Source organism: Mesocricetus auratus, unplaced genomic scaffold (assembly GCF_017639785.1).
Source record: "Mesocricetus auratus isolate SY011 unplaced genomic scaffold, BCM_Maur_2.0 Super-Scaffold_100691, whole genome shotgun sequence".
NCBI lineage: Eukaryota > Metazoa > Chordata > Mammalia > Rodentia > Cricetidae > Mesocricetus > Mesocricetus auratus.
In genome coordinates this window covers 50,984,167-51,005,102 of record NW_024429267.1, presented here as the reverse complement: position 1 = coordinate 51,005,102, position 20,936 = coordinate 50,984,167, and the positions used below count along the sequence as shown (strand labels likewise).

Here is a 20,936-nt window from a genome sequence, read left to right as displayed (position 1 = left end):
ATTTTACTACTATCATGAATCATAATGTAAATATCTGATATGCAGGACATCTGATATGTGACCCCTATGAAAGGATCATTTGACCCACAAAGGGGTCACAAGCCACAGGCTGAGAACCACTGATATAACCAATACATGAATACATAATAGTTATAATAGTTAACCAATACATAAATAGCTGCCACAAAATGAACAAAAACTAAAAAAAAAAACAAAAAACAAAAAGCCTCTGAATCACTTCATGCCTATAGCAAAAAAAAAAAAAAAACTATTAAGAAACAAAGAAACAAAAGCAAACCCTATAAAGCGATATGACATGGCTCAGTAGTTAAGAGTACACACTATTCTTGGGAATGACTGGAGCTTGATCCCCAGCACCCACATCAGGCAGCTCAGAAATGACTACAACTCCAGCCGCAGGAGGCGGCACCTTTGATTTCCCAGGGTACGCACACTCCCAATGACATACCCACACTTAAAGATTCTTAAAAAAAAAAAAAGAAAAAGAAAAGAATTGTGAAGAAGTCCATTAAAATAGAAATCAGCAATATACTCACTAAAAATGCAGGTTATCTCTGATGCCTGAAAACCTAAAAGTAGCATGAAATAGTACTTACACATCCCTGTACAGAGCTAACTAGCTGGTCACACTTTCTCTCACCTTAGAATTACAACAGATGCTACCCAGTGACACCTGCCAGCTACGGTGGAGAAATATTCCAACTAATTCCTCTTGCTTTTTTTTTTTAAATCTCTTCCTTCAAATCTCTCCCTGTGACAAACCATTCACTACATGAAGACTGTAATTCAAGAAACCTACCTATTCACATAGTGTTTTTAAAATGTTTCCATAATTCTACATGGAGGATGTTTCATAACCTATTCTACCCAAGTTGCCATCACCCAACCCACCAAAACCCAACTATTCACAGCTCAATGCACAAGAGAACATAGCATCACAGCTCTAAGGAAGAAAGACAAGGCCAAGTATCTCTAGACAAAATGAGAAACAATGTAAAACAATGCCCTATGCATGGCTGCTGCCATGGGAAGGGGAATAAAGCATGTGCGTGCATGTATGGTGCCCACCTTTCCAATGAATGAGTCTGCCACTCTTGCAGCAACAGATCTAAAAATTCAAATGAACGCCTGAAAAATAAATGTTAAATTACAATTAAACATACTGAGAAACATTTTCATACTTTCTTTCAAAATACTTCATTTTGCCCCTGAATTAAACACACAGGACATATTTTCAGATTACCTAAATTAGAAAAAACTAATCTAAAGGACCTAACTATTACTATGCTAGGTAGCTTAAGAGACTTTGTGTCCTGTAATTTAATTTCGAATATTCATTAAATAGGAATCATTTATTATGGAGCCCAGAGAGATGGCTCAGCAGGCACATGTGACTCTGACTCTCACATGCGCTATGCAGGCCCAACACACCTCATACACATAATGAGATATACAGCGATGGCCAATAAGTACATGGCAGTCTAGAACTTCTGCTTCTACTTTACTATGTGCACATGGGATTTTAAAACAAATTCATGTGTTTTCTTATAAGTACTCTAATTCTTAACTTCAGACATTCTGTTTTTCATTAATATATCTTGGGAAAAAAAGGGTTGTTAACCAGATTTAGCTATGGGCTACTATTTTCTGACTGCTGAGATTTCAAAGAGCTGACTACATAATTTGTCTAAAATTTTTTAATCACATAAAGAATGTAATGCCTTATTTGGCCTTTGTTCAGTGACAAAGTAATGGGCAAACTGTATTGCTCTCCAATAGTGCACAAACATTGAGCCTAAAGATACAAATACTGTCTTGCACTTTCTGAGGCCTGGACTCTTGAGTGTTAGGCAAGTGCTTTACCACCGAACTACATCATCAGTCTTTAGGTCTTAACTGCTGATAGCAGTAAGGTTTGAAGAAATCAAGCTAGGTCTGATGGTGCACACCTGAAATCTCAGCACTTGAGAACTGAAGGCAGAACAACCATGAGTTCAAGGCCAGCCTGGCAATACTGTAAAACCTTCTCTCAAAATAAACAAATGTTCTTTTTCTCCAGAAATCATAAAGAGAAAGAGAGGGAACATCTACTTACTGTCTTCTACACACAAAATTAGGAACTCTTAAGTGTCTCATCTGCAATCTATGTGGTGAGCCCATTAGTGCCCCACAATTTACATCTGACCTGAGATGTACAAAAGTGGCAGATGTAGAGTCCTAGCTATTCCCAACACTACACCCTTCCCCCACAACTTACCTCCTCACAGGGACAGATTTTGATGTGCAATTGCTTGTTATTAAAGGTATAAGTCTGGGTACATGGGTATGCTGAAAAAGATATTTTAGAAAAACATGACAACACTGTGCAGGTCATGTAGTGCTCCTCTGTTTCTTATACTCAAGGGCTTAGCTATGGAATACCCAGAAGAAAAAAAAAAAAAGCTGCAAATCAGATCTACAGAATGCAAATTTCCCTAATTAGAGCAATGATGATGGTATAGTTTTCAAAAGACAGGGGTAAAGTCACCAATATGTAATGAAGACAAATTGTTTGCATGTCCACAAAGACCTGTGAGGTCAATACAGGGAGGGGTGTGTGTGTGTGTGTGTGTGTGTGTGTGTGTGTGTGTGTGTGTGTGTGTGTGTGTGTGTGTAGAATAACTACATGTCAGTGAGATCACAATCCTAACTAAGATTTAAGTAAGCAATAGACATTGCCCTCCAATGGCTAATTTTTAGTGCTTTTCTTTAGTGAAGGAAGCACTAAAATGCTCATTATACATACAGAATGTAAGCATGGACATGTGTCACCTTTGATCTGGTACTTTTCTCATTCCTGATTTAGCTATAAAGCACTCTATTTCTGTCATTTTATAAAATTATAATATCATTAATTTCACCAAAATCTCCATGAATATAGTTAGCATCCCATATTAAGAACATATTTGCTGGGACATTTGTGATTACATACATAAGTATACATATATGCTTTATGTTCCATATTCAAATGGATATACTTTGAAGTCTTTTGGAATATTTACATGCTCTATAATAACTGTGCACTGCTTTTATTATCAGAAATATAATTTAAAAGTAATTTTCTTTCTTTTAGAGATAAAAAGAATAATATGACTTAATTAAGTACATGGGTGGGGAGGGTTGTGAGAAACCTACCCGAATAATAAATCTGATTGCTGCACATCCAGAAGTTGCCATTACTTTTGCACTATTGGGGACAAGATTAAAAAGTGTAGGTACAATGGCTTCAGCGCCGTGATCAAACTTGTTTCCCAAAACTGTTGAAAGGTGGCTACAAAGGAACACAAAAATTATATTAATATTAAATACAGAAAAATATCTATCATCTATCTATCAATCATCTATCTTTCTATCTGTCTGTCTGTCTATCTGTCTGTCTGTCTATCTATCGAGTTTAATATCACGAAGCTAGCCTCCAATTTGGTAGTAGCCAGATGTCTGAGCTGCTGCTGTCTTGCACCGCGTGCACCTGTGCATCACATGTCTGGCTTATGGGGTGGTGGGGGCTTCATCCCTGTTCTGTCAACTGGACGGCATCCCACTCTCCAGGTACTGCACCTTTTCTTCGTTTTCCTACCCAGTAACTGGCAGTCCAAAGACAAAATCCGGTATTTTATTTATCTCTGTGACATTTAGAGAAGCTATATGATCTTAGAATCAACTATGAAAGTTAAGCAAACATTAAGTAAAATTATTACCCTGACTGTGGGTCTTCTTCAGATATTTCTATTTTGATATACCAACAACCTAAATCCAGAATATTTTACTCAGAAGTTCTAAACCTTGAAAAATATTGCCTATTTTGATTAGTGGTGAAGTTACTTCTTGTGGGGGAGTAGAGTCAAAAATATTCTCATTTCTCTGGGGCAGGTTTTAAGAATCTACTACTGAAACTCTAGTATCTCCTAAATTCAGTGATCTTAAAGACATCTATAATTTCTTTCCACATTTGTAACTCTGTGTGTGTGTGTTTGTGTGTGTGTGTGTGTGTATACACATATGTACATGTGAATGAAGAGGACGGAGGACAAGTTCAGTAGTCATCCTCAGGAATACCATTATCAATTCTCTCTCATTGGCCAGCTTGTGCTAAAATTAAGGTTCTTGATTTAAAGAGGTACTCCACAATTAGACTTATTTACTAGTGTTCAGTTACAAAGTCAGTTTTCCAATCTCTTGATTCCTAGGCATAAAGGGCCCTCAAGTCTGGTGTCTTCCTTTATGGAGTGTAAGTTCCAGCAGGCAGGTCATAACTGGCAATCAACTTTTTCTTCATAAACCTGCTGGGAGACACGAGACCTACAGCAGCTGGCTGAGAACCAATCCGTGCAGGGGCTCTACTTATTGAACATTGATTCAACGAGTACTACATTGATTCATAAAAAAAAAAGTTAGCATTCCAGGTATGGTGGTACACACTTTTCAACTCAGCACTTGGGAAAGCAGAGAAAGACAGATTTCTGTGAGTTTGGGCTAGGCTGGTTTACATGGTAAGTTCCCAGACTGTTGTAGAACATGGTTTTCAGATGTGTTACATTTGCTTATGCTGTGGAATACTTGTTTAATGATGCAAAGATGTGTTGCATTCTTTTATGTTGCATTTGTTTAACTCTGTGAAGCTGTGTTGCTTTGCCTGTCTAAAACACCTGATTGGTCTAATGAAGAGTTGAATGGCCAATAGCAAGGCAGGAGAGAGGGCAGAGCTGGATCTGGCAGGCAATGAGAACAAATAGGAGGAGAAATCTGGGAAGAAAGGATCAAGGAGCTGCTGTGGGATTTTGATCTGTTTGGAGCAGCAGGCCCTAGGGCATGGTCCCTGTCTGCCATGTGACAAGTTAAAAGATTAGTCAGAGCAGAGCAGACAGCTTGTTCTTCATCCCTGGAGAGAACAACTCCACAAAGGCAGCGGTTTTGTATTAGTGAATATTTACCTCTATTTTATAGCTAAATAAATTCTTGAGAACCTTTACCGGACTCTCATGGATTCCTATTACAAGGAGTGAGAAAAGAAGGGGCCAGTCAAATAGCCACATAGTTACACATGGAATAAGAAAGATACAGAAATAGAGAAAGGTAACAACCCAGAGACAAAAGGTAGATGGGATAATTTAAGAAAAGCTGGCAAGAAACAAGCCAAGTTAAGGTTGGGCATTAATAAGTAATAGTAAGCCTCTGCGTGATTTATTTGGGAGCTGGGTGGCAGACCCTCAAAGAATAAAGAGTAAAACAACCAAACAATACCAGGTAGCCAGGGAACCAGGGATATATATATATATATATATAAAGACCCTGTACAAAAAAAAAAAAAACCCACAAAAGCCCTTAACAAGAGAGGGTTACGCTTACGCAACAGTGATGCAAGCTTCTCTGACCACCTGGGATCTGAGATCCTTAGCAGACAGCTTAAGTGCTCCATCCAACAGACGTAAATGCTGGAAAAAGCAATCATACTGTGCAGCCCCAGCCACAAGCAGTGATCTTATTTTCTTAAGCTAAAAGAAAGAGAAATTTCATTGTTGATATAAAAGGTGACATCCTACAAAAAAGATACATAAACCATATCATCTAAACATTTAAGTTTTTCTTTAAAATGAACTATATGGACTTCAATACATTTATGTAACTAAATTCAGACATTTTAATGGCATTACAAGTTTAGTTACATGTGGAACAGATCGATTATACATAAAAAAGTAAATTCAAAATCTCAGTACTGAGAGGCAGAGGCAGGTGGATCTTTGAATTTGAAGTCAGCCTGGTCTATAGAGCAAGTTCTAGGACAGCCAGGGCTACACACAGAGAAGAAACCCTATCTTAAAAGACAGAAACAACAAAACCCATAAACGAAAACCAAACAACAAAAAGCAAAATGCAAAAATATGTAAAATCATCAAATGAGGATGATTTTAGTAAGTTACACATACATTTTTATTAAAGAATGTATGTACACTTTGATCTTTATTCAATAAATATCTGAGCAACTATGACATTCTTAACATCTATACCAGGTATATTGAATAGGCACGGCTTGTTAAATAAAACAAAGCGAGGGATTAGGCATTGTTTACTTGTCATGAAAGTGGTTATGTTTTAAACATGCTTGAATGAACAGGAAAAAATGTCAAACTCATAAAAATAAGTCAGACTATTTCTGAATGACTATGCTCAAAGGAATACAAAACCTTCAGGTTCAAGTTTATGCCTTTTATTTTAATCTGTGATGTTTTTCCATAGATTACCCATGACAAAGATATTGTTACACTTTTATTTTATGGATTTTATTTTATCAGATTGCCGGTGCTGAAAAAATCCTGAGCCCACAGGAGAAATGAACTTCTCCAGCAAGTTTTAGTGACTTTAGGGTGCACTGACAATGGATCTGATAAGCAGCAGGTGACCCAGAGAAGGTCAGGACAGAGCTCTCAATCTCACATTTCTCTGTCAGTCAGCAAACCACCTGAGGGGACAGGCTACCAGGCTTATGGAACAGGCACTGACGTGATCAGCAAGAAAAACTCAATCTAAAGCTAGCAATGCCTATCCATGTTTTTCACAGAGAAATGGTACCCAATGGATTCTAATTTACTATCACTATCTCCACAGCTGAATACACGTTCTCTTTGAGTTCTGAACAGGAACACTGCTAAGAGAAGGATAAGAAGATAAAGAATGAAAACTTACCGCATTGGCACGCTGGTCCCAGTCATGTTTGTCATCTGACAAAATTTCCCTGATCTTATTTAACGTTTCTTCAAGTTCTCGACTAGAATAGATCTTAAAGAAAACAATTATAATTTAAATAAATTTTAAGATTTAAAATTATAAAGACAGTTCTTAAATAACATAAACTTAAGCACCGGCGTTTGAAATAGTCTTTTACATAGTAAGATCATTCATTTCACACTCTTGCCATTACTCTCAGTGGAGACTGTTACATACAACAGATGCCTAGTGTTCTTCCTCAGTGCCCTCTCTGCTACTTGTCCCCAGGTAAACAACCTCAAACATACTTCTATAATGGTCCAATGGAGACATAGCCAAACAAAAATGGAGCAATGTCTTAAAAACTTCATTAATGTACCATTACAAAATAGTGTTTAAAAGACATGCTTTTAGTTTTGAATAACTATTTTAAAAAATGACTAGTACCAGAATAGACTAAAGACATAACTTACCATATGTGTCACTACAAAGGGGAAAACAATCTCAATTAAACAGGTCCTTTTGGCAACATTTTGTGATAAATATATTTGTTATATATTGAAAACATAATATTTATAAAAATATATATTACATTTAAATGGGTATATTTATAATATATAACAAATACACTATATTTATTATACATGCCACATTTAATTTTCATTCAAGGTGCTATCCTGGAAGACAATGCAAAGACCTTCTCTAAATCATGAAAGAAGAGAAAAGTCAATTCAGAAATTCATTCCAGGAATTCCATAAATTTTTAAGCCACCTATAACCGGACTCCCCATGTTCCTCCAAGGTATACAAAGAACACTGAGTTAAGAATCTGTTGTACAAGACTGGAGATGGTCCAAAGGTTAAGAGCACTAGCTGCTCTTCCAGAGGTCCTGAGTTCAATTCCCAGCAACCACATGGTGGCTCACAACCATCTGTAATGAGTTCTGGCGCCCTCTTCTGGCCTGCAGACAAACATGCAGTAAACAGTAAATAAATCTAAAAAATTAAAAAAAAAAAGAATCTGTTGTACAATTAATTATTCCTTGGTTTCTGACTTCTCTAGCTGAATGAGTAACAGTTTTCACATAAATAACACTGGAAGATCAAGTATTAGAGAAGACATTGTGACTCTGATTTTAAACAGGTTATATTTAAAATAAAATGCCAAGTAAAACAACATTGTTTTCGATGCTCAGTAGAGGTGTGTCTTAAAGGTAAGATTAGGTATAATCAATATAAAGGTGCTAGATAAACTCCATGATGTTGAAGGAAGCCATGGAGCAGCAAAATGAAGTAAGAAGATGGGGTCCAGAAGTAACCCTTAATAAACTATTTAATAGTCAGTTGGCCAAATAAAGATGGGTCTATCTGTAAAGGAAATGGATGTGAAGCAGACAGGAGGGGGGTTAAATGGGAAAACACTGTTTCATAAGCTTTACAGCAAAACTGTGACCCAAGAAGACAATTTTAACAGCTGGTTTGGTTGCTGCATAGATGTTAAGCGATTAGAAGCTACAAATATAAGGAAGCAAATGCAGGTAGACGTGGAAATACCAAGTATAAAAATTCCAGCATGAAACCAGGTGGTAGGGAGGCAGAAGCAAGTGGCTCTCTGTGAGTTCTAGGCCAGCTAGAACTACATAAAGAATTGTGCTGTGCTGTGTGTGTGTGTGTGTGTGTGTGTGTGTGTGTGTGTAGGGGGGCAGTGAGATCCCAGTATGTAGAAAAGGAGATGCAAACAGACACCCTAACCAAGAAGTTATTTGTAATTGATAAGTTGATAGCTGCTGAGGGAAAGATCAAGTTTTCTACATACATACATACATACATACATACATACATACATACATGCATACATACATATACACACACACACTTTATAAATGTTTTAATTTTATTTTATGTTTATGAATGCTTAGTCTGCGTACATGTACATGTACCATATGTGTGTTTGGTGCCTGTGGAGATGAGAAGAATTTGGATCTGGAGTAAGGATGGTAGTGATCTGTCAAGTAGATGCTAAGAATTCAATCCAGGTCCTCTGCAAGAGAAGTAAGTGTTCTTAACTGTGGAGCCATCTCTCCAGCCCTCAAACATGTTCTCTTTCTTTACAAGACTGAAGCTCAGTACATCACCTCATTCCAGGGTAGCACTCCTGCTTAGGAGGAATAGTTTGGTCAACACACAACGAACTCCATGCCTTTTGTGTGTGCATTTTTTTTTCTGCTTTGTTTGGTTGCTTTTGTTTTGTTATTTAAATGAGAGAAAAGAACAGGACGTTGGAAGGTATTTGGGGATGGGAAAGAATATGGTCAAAACACACTGGATGAAGAAAGATTTAGAATGACATCTGTTTAAAGGGAAAATACCAAGTGTACAGCTACACCGGAAGGGACATGGACCTGTCAGAGTGCGTCTGGAGGATATGCAGTCCACTATTTTCTTCCCTAACTGGGGATCAAACCCAGAGCCTTGTGAATGCTAGACAGGTACCCTGCCACCAAACTACACCATTCACTCAGTTTCTCATTTGTGCAACTGGTTCTCTCCTTCCACCATGCGGGTTCCAGGGATCAACTTCAGGTCGGCAGCCTTAGTGGGAAACACCTTTACCCATTAAGCCATCTTACTAGTCCACTTATTTTCAAATAGTAAAACCCAGCAATGTTTACTAGGCAGCAAGAAGGGGGCATTTTAATCAACTACTGCAAGAAAGCAACTTGATCAAGAAATATCAACATTCGGTGTGTGAGGTATGTAACTCATGTGAATCTGAGGGTGGAGAGATGGTCAAAGACTGATGTTTCATTCAAAAGAAAAGGAGACCACAAGTATGAAATGAAAGAAGAAATGGGAAAAATGAGGAGGAGGGCTCTAACTGGGGTGTGGGAGGCAGGTCAACACAGAAGGCTGGGTGATAACACTAAGGTTATTTAATAAAGCCTAAAGGAATGGTACTATCTTACATTAACCTAAAATTACATGCAATGTATGTAAATGTACTCACTCACTCACTCAAGTGAAGTTACACTACTTGGGCTTTAGGCTGACAATGCTCACCACAAGAGCCATAGATTAACCTAACAAAACCCCAGGGTTAGGGTTGAGAAACCTCTGTTCAAGTTGTTGGTCACAGTAGTCCAAGTGACTCTCAAAACAATATAGGCTACTGCTGTTACCCTTGGTTGCCTCTCAGAGGTTGAAGGAAGATACTGTTGCTGCAAACCCATTAACACTTAGGACACAGGATTTGGATCATTCAAACTGGATCTAATCTGAAAGCCTCCTTCCTTTGACCTAGCTTCCACAGTACCAGAAAGTACTATGCAATCTGCCAAAGAAGGGAAGCAATGATCCTACACAGTTGTGGTGCCTGTGAATCAGAACACTCACTAGCACAGCAAATACCCAAAGGTGTAATAGTAGTAGCTTAAGCCTTTGTGGTAATCAATGGTTGTCTAGTTGGACTTAAGGACCACTTAACAGGAAGGAAAACATGCTTGCTGCTAGAAACCTTGCCAACTACTCTGGACTTGTGAGGTCATGCATCTTAGAAGAGAACTTAATACTGCCACTTTACTGTGTAATTTCTAACTACATTCCAAAGCTTACCCTTATATCCAGATAGGTGTAGTTCTCACTCGTCATCAAAGAAGCATCTCTTATAGCAAATGGAGACCATTACAGAAAACATAACTGGGGAGGAGAGTTGGCTTATTAGTTAAGAGCACTTGTTGCTCTTGGAGAGGCCCTGGGAATACCCAACATCTACACTGTAGCTCAAAACCATCTGTAACTGCAATCCCAGGGGATCCGATGTCCTCTTCTGACCTCTGCAGGCACCAGGCATGCATGTGGTGGACATACATACAAGGTGAAACACTCATACACATAAGACAATAAAATTAATCTTGAAAGAGAGAGACCACAACAGGACACAATGCGGAGATCAATGATTGATCCTGGGGGAGCCCAGCCCTAATGGATACATCTTCAATACAACTCCTGCACCTAAGACTCAGGGATAAATATATCAGAAGAGGGGTAGAGAGACTGTAAGAGCCAGAGAACCAGGAAGTCTGTTGTGAAAACAGCTGCTCAAACAATGACAGAGTCAATAGACATGCTAATGCAATAGGAGGAAAATCTTACTCCTAGACAATGAACTACAAGCAACCAATGACTGCTGAGAGGGAGAATTAGCCTCTTCCAGACCTGAGTCTCCCCAACGGGGTATCCAATACAAAATGGTCAGCCTGAAATCACACACATATCATCAACAAAAAACACACCCAGTAGGTTGTATTTATGTATTTGTACAATTCTCTATATATAACAATAATAATCAAAATGAGGCCATTAATTTGAGAGGGAGATGCAGGGGGAGTGCGGAAGAGGGTTAGAGGGAGGAATGCAAAGGGAAGAAATTTATTATACTTTAATTAAAAAATATATAGAGAGAGGGGGGGGGAAGGAAGGAAGGGAGGGAGAGAGGGAAGGAGGGAGGGAGGGAGGGAGGAGTGCACCAATATTTAAGGTGGTAGTAGTAGCTAGCATGTGGTTACCATGCACTATATTTAATCATCACACTATCCCTGATTACACTCTTACAATCCTTAATTTAAAATGATCACACAAGCCGGGTGTTGGTGGCGCATGCCTTTAATCCCAACACTTGGGAGGCAGAGGCAGGCAGATCTCTGTGAGTTCGAGGCCAGCCTGGTCTACAGAGCGAGTTCCAGGACAGCCTCCAAAACAATACAGAGAAACCCTGTCTCGAAAAACCAAAAAAATCAAATAAAATGATTACACAGCAAGTGCAGCTGATCCACAGGTAATAGTGGACTGTTGTGCAGACATGACAAAAGGGAATGGCCAGAAGCAAGGACCTCGTAGTAGTAGTACAGGAAGATGAGGACAGCAAACATCACCAATTACTCACCACCAATTATGTTAGCGCTTTAATGAAAGGAAAATTCTACTTCAATAATAGCATGGGCAATGAAGAAACAGACTCTCTAGGGACAGTGATGGTGATGCAACATGTAGTTGGGAAGCCTGTTCTTCTTCCTGAGGCTGGGATAATGCCTTCCTAAGGCCCATGGTTTCAGTGATACTTTAATGATCCATCCTACTCTGGCAGAGCACACTGAACAATGATCAAGACCTGTCAAGTTTCACAATTGTTCCTAGAACACTAACCATTCCTTCATATGGAAGGCCTACAAAACGCAAACGGAGAGGGAAGCATCTTAAAATAAAAACAGACTTTAAACACTCTCAAATCAGAATCATTTTAAAGCTTTCCCACAACTTCATAAGACTTTTAAATAGCTTAAGGACAGCTCTTCCTTTGAGTTCAATAGCTTCTACAGTATGAAGCAGTATGCAAATAAAGCACCTGGGCCTTTTCGAGACAGTCACAGTCTGAAGAAGCACTCTGAGTGACAGGAAGTGCAGGTAGAATGTGAAGAAATGAGCATTTTCACTTTTCTTTCTCTGACTCTCTTTTTCCCCTCCCTCCCTCCCTCTGCAAGAACAGTACAAGAAGGGGATATAAAACATTTTCTTATAGAGAAGCATCTCTATAATGGAGGATTCTTCAAAGTTGAGTTACCCAATCATATCTTTCTTAAGAGTGGTATAATAATCCTTTACAGCAAATTTAGTGAAACAAAAGGACTGTAGGTATACAATTCCATACAAATAACATCCTAAAGAAGCTCCTGTAAGAGCTGGATATGGTTGTACCCGCAATCCCAGTATGCTTGGGAGTTGGAGGCAGAAAGAATTAATGACCAGACTGGACTACACGAGACCTTATTTTTTAAAAATGCAAATAAAACCATCTCAAAATAACATCAAAAAACTGGAAAGAAATTGAATATCATCAACAGAAAGGACACACAAACTACTCGTATAATAAATATCTGAAGGAATAGAACAATAAACTTTGAATTGTGAAAGAATACACTAAACAACACTGGGGTACAAAGGTCATATAATTTGTAGGAATGTTATATACACTGTAGTGTTTACTTGCTTATTAGACATAAAATGACCGCTTTACATATGGATATACACATTTTGACTCTTTTAGTTATTCTTAGGGGAAAGACTTTCAGATCTTTATTTGTTAGCCTCCAACACTCTCTGGGCTTAAAACTAATTATTTCAAAACTATGAACTTTATGTCTGACAGTGCAATGTAATATGATTACGTAATGGATTTCATTTTACTTAAGCTTTTAACTAATTTGAAAATCTAATTATGACAATAATTAATGTCTTGATACTGTCTAATACATCATCCGTACATTCATCATTCAAGGGAAAACATTTAAAATTTCCTATTCTTATTGTGTATGAAGTGTCTGTGTGGGGAGGACATGTGGGGAGGACAGAAGACAACTGTGGAGTTGCCCCCCTCCCATGTGAAATGCAGAGTCAAACTCAGGTTGTCAGGGTTTCACTGACAAGTGCTTGGCCCCTGAACCTTCCAGCTATACCCCAAAATAAAATTTTTTAAAGGGACAGAAGACGGGACATAAAGAGACACAGAAATCTCATGGTGTCGGACACTGAAAGCCTTACCTGAACAGAGGGCACATCTGTAAAGGCTTTTATAAAGTCATCCTCATCAACCGCTCCAGCCCCGCCTTCTTTAGAAGCTCCTGTTGATTGAGAAGAAACAGATTTTCCAAGGGATATTTTTTAGGTATCTAGGCAACAAGGACAATGTGAAATATCCCTTTTATATGGACAATAACATAATTCTTAAGGATATTCCAATGCATTTTAAATGTTTCAAAATGGGGCGACTTTCAAAGAAGTTGCTCAGAAATATCAAGGCACATGGCAGTAGTTGATTATTTCCTGGTATGACAGCAGAAGTTCCCAACCACACAACCACTGGATGCATTGGCAAGGACAGAAATACAAGGGGAAAGCTAAACATTTAGAAACTGAACAGTAGGTCAGGTATGTATGGTGGTCAAGGTTGCGATCCTTGACCACAGCGCACAGACTAAGCAGGTGAATTGCAGCAAGCTCAACAATGCCAGTCTGGACTACAAAGAAAAAACTTGTCTCAAAAAACCCCAATCAATCTTCAATTGCCAACTTTAAATGGCATAAAATTTCAATAAATGATGACAGATAACTGACAAAGAAATCTATGTAAGATGCTGTGTTTAGGAACACATGTGAACGAAGTAAGAATTTTGACATTGAACTTGATTATACAAACCTTCACTTATTCTACAGAAAATCAATATGGTTAGGTAATCAGCAACAGCTTTTTAAGATCTGTCAAGCTATTTATTATCTTGCAGCTCCATCTATATCCTCCTCTGAGATACTGGACCTAAAACCTATTAAACCATCCTACTCTCACTCAGGTAGACCACCAGTTATCTTTCTCTTGTTTTAATGGCTTTCTGTTAAGATCTGTCAGTAGGTGATGTGAATGAAAGAATGAAAGCTACAGGAATTAAGGACTTTGGGGGGGTGTTTACAGAAGCATGTAAACATGCTTGGGGGGGTTAGGGAGCTTATTTACAGAATCATGAGCTGCACTACTGAAGAAAACCTCTCTCTCTCTCTCTCTCTCTCTCTCTCTCTCTCTCTCTCTCTCTCTCTCTCTCTCTCTCTCTCTCTTCCTCCCTCCCTCCCTCCCACATTAACCATTAACTGTGTAAAAATCCTCAGGAGTGGCGTTTCATGAACCCCCCCTCCTCTCTCCATGACAGTGTTGAGACTCAATCTTGTGCATTTAGTCAAGGAGGTTGTGAGCTGACAGTGCAACAGCCACATGATGCCTAGAGTGTCCACCCAAGTCCTTACACCTCTCTTCTCCCCTATTTCTTCCAGCACTTACATTCTTTCCTCTCCTTCTCCCACAATGTTCCATGAATGTTGGAAGGGGTGACATAGTGTCCCATTTGCAGCTAGGCACTCAGAGTCTTAGTACTCTGACCAGTTTGCGAGTATCTAAAGTCCCCACTGATCACTGCAGAAAATGTTCTCTAACTGAAGCCACCTACTTTCAGATTTAGATAAGCGCTAGTGACTGTGACCTCCACACTGGTACCCACAGCTCTGGGGAAAGTAGCTGCTTCTTGCAATTACTTAAGTGCGCTCCAGAATTAAGTGCTCTCTTTTCACAATTTTTTTTGTTTTTAAATTTAATTATTTTATGTGTGTGGGTGTTATGTCTGCATGTGTGTGCCTATTAGAGGGTGCCAGATTCCCATCCCCCCTCAGAGCTGGAGTTTCAGGAAGCTGTGAGTCATTCAATGTAGGTGCTAGGAACCAAATTCAGGTCTTCTGCAATAGCAGTAAGCATTCTTAAACACTGAGCCATCTCTACGGCCCTATTTTCATATTCTTGTTTTTAAGGTTTCATTTTTATTTTATGTGCATTGGTGTTTTGCCTGCATGTATGTCTGTGAAGGAGCCAGGTCCCCCGGAACTGCAATTACAGACAATCTTGAGCTGTCATTTGGGTGCTGGGAACTGAACCCTGGTCTTCTGGAAGAGCAGCCAGTGTTCTTAACCTCTGAGCCATCTCTCCAGCCTATTTTCATACTCTTAGTTAAACAAAATCCATTGTGTATGCCTAATTTGAAAATTCAAAATCTAAATGCTCCAAGAGCTGAAACATTTTGAGCATTGTGATGACTAATCTCCAGAGTTAGTCTAACTACATTTAGAATCCAGTCAGGGACCTCTGGGTCTGTCTACCATAGTGTTTCCAAAAAGAAGAGAGAAACCCAAGTTCCCTTTTTCTTTCTGGTTTTCAAGACAGGGTTTCTCTGTTTAACAGCCCTAGCTTTCCTTGAATTCAAAGAGATCCTCCTGCTTCTGCCTCCCAAGTGCTGGGATTAAAGGAGTGTGCCACCATGCCTGGCTGAAAGCAGCTTTCAATGTGGATGGCACCACTCCATAGGCTGGGGACTGAAAATATAAAGGAGAAGGGAGCTGGCTTCGCACTAGCACTCTTCACTCCTGCTTCCTGACTGCTGACAGTGTAACCAGATGTCTGACTGTCCAGCAACCAGGTCTTCACACAAGGATAGGATGCATCCCTCAAACGCTAAATCTAACAAAACTGTTCTGTCACTGTGTGGTCCCTTGTCAGATACTTGGTCAGAGAAAAGAGAAAAACTACTAATGCAAGCAGCATTGTGATGTCACAAGTGGAGAGTTTCACACCATGCAAGGCTGTTTCAGAAACTAGTTTGCCTGAGATACATGAAATTATCCCTAGATCAGAGTATATTCAAATGAAGTTTATATTTAGGCTTTAGTCTTATTCCCAAAATATCTCATTATGTATATGCAAACACACCAAAATTTAAAAGTTAAAACATTTTACAAGTACAAACATGACTGGTTTCAAGCATTTGGGATAAAGAATACTTAATCTGTACTAAATACTCTATAAAAATAGCATGACTTGAACCGGGTGTTGGTGGCGCACGCCTTTAATCCCAGCACTCGGGAGGCAGAGGCAGGCGGATCTCTGTGAGTTCGAGACCAGGCTGGACTACCAAGCGAGTTCCAGGACAGCCTCCAAAGCCACAGAGAAACCCTGTCTCGAAAAAAAACCAAAAAAAAAAAAAAATAGCATGACTTGAGTCTTAAGAGATTGCCCAGAGGTTAAGAGCACTAGGCCCTTCCAGAGGATCTGGGTTTGGTTCCCAGCACCCACATGGCGGCTTATAACCATTTGTAACTCCAGTTCCAGGGGATCCAATGTGCTCTTCTGACCCCTGAAGCACCAGTCATACATGAAGGCAAAACATCCATATTCATAAAATAAGAAATAATAAACAAATTTAAAAATTAAGTGATGTGGGCCACTTCCTAACAGAGCATGGGTTACTACTGGCAGTTCTGGTTTCTAAATCTAACTCAGCTATTTAATTATTTGTTTAGTGTTAAGAATTTAAAACTTAAAACACACAAATGTACATCATAAGTGGTAACTAATTTTTAAACCTCTCCAGTTAAAAAGTTTAAAGTTTGGGGCGAGATTCTACCAAAGGAAATCTACAAATTCAATGCAATCCCCATCAAAATCCCAGCACAGTTCTTCACAGAAATTGAAAGGACAATTTTCAGCTTATTATGGAAACACAAAAAACCAAAGACAGAAAAAACATCACCGAATAATAAAAGAACTGCTAGAGGTATTGCCATCCCCAATATCACACTATACACAGTACTATAATAATAAAAACTCCATGGTATTGGCATAAAAACAGACAGGTTGATCAATGGACTCACACATATCGATACCTGGCTTATTGTTTTTAAAAAGCTAGAAATGAGTATACACTGGGAAAAAATACAGCATCTTCAACAAATGTTGCTGGCCAAATAGGATGGCTGCATGTAAAGAGCAAACAGATCTGAACTTACCACCCTGCACAAAACTCAACTCCAAACGACCAAGGAATTGTTTTAAACTCATTGGTTAAGGAAAAGACTCTCTGAACAAAAACACTGATACCACAGACAAGAAAAACAACTAACGATACTTTATGAAACTGAGAAGCTTCTGTATGGCAAAGGACACTATCAATAGGACAAAGATTTTTACCAACCACACATCCAACAGGGCTAATGTCAAAAATACATGTATAACTCAAAAACTGTACATCAAGAACACAAATAACCCAATCTAAAAATGGGGTACAGATCCAAACAAAATTTTCAAAAGAGGAAGCTCAAATGGCTAAGAAGCACTTAAATGTTCAATGTCCTTAGTCCTTCAGGGAAATGCAAATCAAAATTACTTTGAGATTCCATCTTACACCAGCGAGAATGTCCAAGAACATCAAAACAGATGACAGCTCATGGTGGCAAGGATATGGGGTAAGGGAAACATTCATCCATTGCTGGTGGGACTGCAAAATTGTATAGCCACTATGGAAAACAGTACGGTGGTTCCTGGGGAAGCTGGGAATAGATTATCTCAGTCTTTGCCACTTGTGGTGGACTGCATGAGATTGGTTCCCATAGGTTCATATATTTACATGTATAGCCCCTAAGCTGTTCAGGAAGGATTAGGGAGTATGGTCTTGTTGGAGTAGGTATGGCCTTGTGGAGGAGGTACGTCACTAGGGGTGAGCTTTGAGATTTCAAAAGTCTATACCAGGTCCAGCTTGTATCTGTTTCTCTATCTTTCTGTCTCTCCCTCCCTGTCCCTTTACTGTCCTACCCACCCCCACCCCAGTCTGCTGTCTCTGAGTTAGAAGGAAGCTCTCAGTCACTTCTCCAGCACCACGCCTGCCTGCCTGTTGTCATGCTCCCTGACATGATGATAATGGACTAAGCTGCTAAAACCTGGGTAAGCAGCCCCCAATTAAATGCTTTCTTTTATAAGAGTTCCCTTGGTCATGGTGTCTCATTACAGCAATGATAACACTAACTGAGACAAAACTTGGGCCCAAAGGACCCTACATCCTACTACGGAGACACTTGTTCAACCATGTTCATTGTTGCTCTATTCATAATAGCCAGAAAGTAGATCTGGTCTACTTGTTTGTCAATGGATGAAGGGATAAAGAAAACATGGTACATTTACACAATGAAATATTACTCAGATGTTTACAAAAAAATCATGAAATTCCCCCATGCTAAATAGACAAATGTGTGGATGTTAGCTATTAACTCTTGAATAAGCAAGCTACAATCCATATAACCACAGGTTAGATATAGAGTAAGGGAGTAAGCTAAGAGGGAGGAAAGGATTTCCCCCGGAAGGGAAAACTAGTAATAAGGGAGGGGAGGCTGAAACAAGGAGGTTCAAATTGGGAGAGAGGGAGAAGGGATTGGGGAAGTACAACAAAAACTAAGGGCAATTTGATGGGTTGTATGGAAACCTAATTCAGTAGAAGCTTCATAAAATATACACATATATGAAAGGAATCTAAACTAGAATCATCAAAAAATGGGAGGTACAAAATTCCAACTAGACATATCTCGCCAACAAATGAAACCTCCAGTGGTAGGAATGGGTTATATCTAACTGAGTTGCTGGCCAAAGGGGCCTCATGAAAACCTCAAAAAACAAACAACAAAATCCCACACAGGATATTGCCAAGGCTATTTGCTGCTTTCCACAAACTAATGGTAAGGTTCTACTATTGAAGAAAACATGCAAAGAATTCTTATAACATGGAGAAACTGGTGACTACCTAGAACAGTGGTTCTCATCCGGTGTGCCATGGCCTCCTTAGGTGTCACATATCAGATATCGTGCATTATGATTTCTATTTACATTAAAGGACATTAGAAGGTTGACAGCCACTGATCTGGAGCCCTCACCTCTTACTGACTAGTGTTCATGGTACTGAAAGGTACTTTGTATGCTATCAGAAGAGAAAGGTAAGCACCAATGCAGCCATATACCCTTCAACCTACAATGGTGACAAGCTTGCAAGATAACCGGACAACAGGGCACAAAAGTGGCAGGAGTAACCAACAATTTCCTGACTGGAATTAAGGCCCACAACGTGAGACGGAACCCATGCCCAACACTGCCCTGGTGGACAAGAACCTGAGACTAGAGAGGTCATAGACCCAGGAGAAAACCAGACACTACTGTTCTGCTAATGATACTCTGCTATATTCAGATCTGTTTTACTAAGCCTTCATCACAGAAGTTTCCTCTCTTACAATTTACAAAAATAAATACGGAGACCCACAATAAGACAATGTCAGAGAGTGAGAAACCTTGGAACACTCAGTCCTAAATGGGTTTTCATGGTATTATTAGATTTTCCAAAGCTTCTTAATATAGTTACTGACTCTCAATATGCAGAAAGAATTATTTTACATATAGAAACTGCTTAACTTATTGCAGATGGTTCAGAATTAACTTGGTTATTTATTCAATTACAAGAAATAATCAGAAATAGAAATCATTACTTGCATAAAACACATATCAGATTCCATACAGGTCTACCGGGCCTTCTAGCACAAGGTAATGATGAAATTGATCAGCTATTCTTAGGAAATGTGCTGGAAGCCTCACAATTTCATAAGACACACCAGGTTAATAGCAAGAATGTGAAGGAACCTTGGCAACAAGCCAAGAAAATTATAAGAAAATGTCTTACTTGTTCTTTGTATAACCAAACTCCATTACCTACAGGAAATAACCTAAAAGGTACTCAAAGAAGTGAAATTAGGCAAATGGATGTGTTTCATTTTGGGGAGTTTGGAAAATAAAAGTATATGCACCATACTTTCCAGACGCACATTCAGGATTTTAATGGGCAACTGCTTTGAACTCTAAAAAGGCTGATTCTGTAATTACACATTTAGTAGAAGTTATAATTATCATGGGGATACCTATACAAATTAAGACTGACAATGTTCCAGCATGTGTCTCTAGTAAAACGAAAGGTTTTTTTTCATATTACAATATAAAGCATATTACAGGTATACCACACAATCCTACAGGACAAGCAGTTATAGAAAGATGTAATCTCACTTTAAAGGATATGCTTAATAAACAGAAAGGGGTAGTAAAGACCACCCATCCACCCACCAGAGATAGATTACTGATCATTGTAAGGGGAAAAAAAACCTAAACAAAGGAGGTTATTATATTCAGGGATCTGTTGGGGAAGTCCTGTTATTTGCCTGTGCATTTGTCAATAAAGTACTGTCTGGCCAATAGGGAATCTAGATAGGAGGGACTAGGAGTCCAGGAGGACTCTGGGTAGGAGAAACACAAGAGAGTCAACATGTGACGCCATGGGGGTAGGACGCCGGGAACTATTCTCCGGTAAGAAACATACTTAGATTAACAATTATGGGGTAATTACTTAAGGCAGAGCTAGCCAGTAAGGGACAAGCAAGGCCAACAGCTTCATAATTAATACAGCGTCTTGTGTGTTATTTGGGGACTACAATGTGGCAGAGCCCAGGCTAGCCAAAGCGGCTAGCAAGAAAAAGCTTCCCTTAACAGGGATCTCTTTCTGAAAAGAAAATGGGGGGTGGTATAGGAATGATTAAGATAAAAGAGTAGATTACTGAATCTACTTTTAAACTAAAAAAGCAACTACTAGTCTTAAATATTTTACATTGGTATGGATTTTACATGCTGATACAAATTAAGGTTATTCTGTTATATTGTATGTATGTTTCTATTC

At 39.0% G+C, this 20,936-nt stretch overlaps 1 protein-coding gene across 39 annotated transcripts in view; it reads right to left on the bottom strand.

Moving 5' to 3' along the window:
• Clasp2 (cytoplasmic linker associated protein 2) overlaps positions 1-20,936 on the bottom strand; it is a 170,668-nt gene that overhangs the window by 74,366 nt on the left and 75,366 nt on the right. For all 39 annotated transcript variants that reach the window (XM_040740093.1, XM_040740094.1, XM_040740096.1 and 36 more), the window contains 6 exons: positions 13,357-13,436; positions 6,742-6,834; positions 5,407-5,552; positions 3,196-3,331; positions 2,279-2,349; positions 1,090-1,149 (listed from right to left, as the gene is read on the bottom strand). In XM_040740093.1, coding sequence (XP_040596027.1) covers positions 1,090-1,149; positions 2,279-2,349; positions 3,196-3,331; positions 5,407-5,552; positions 6,742-6,834; positions 13,357-13,436 — 586 coding nt within the window. The remainder of the gene's footprint in view (positions 1-1,089; positions 1,150-2,278; positions 2,350-3,195; positions 3,332-5,406; positions 5,553-6,741; positions 6,835-13,356; positions 13,437-20,936) is intronic.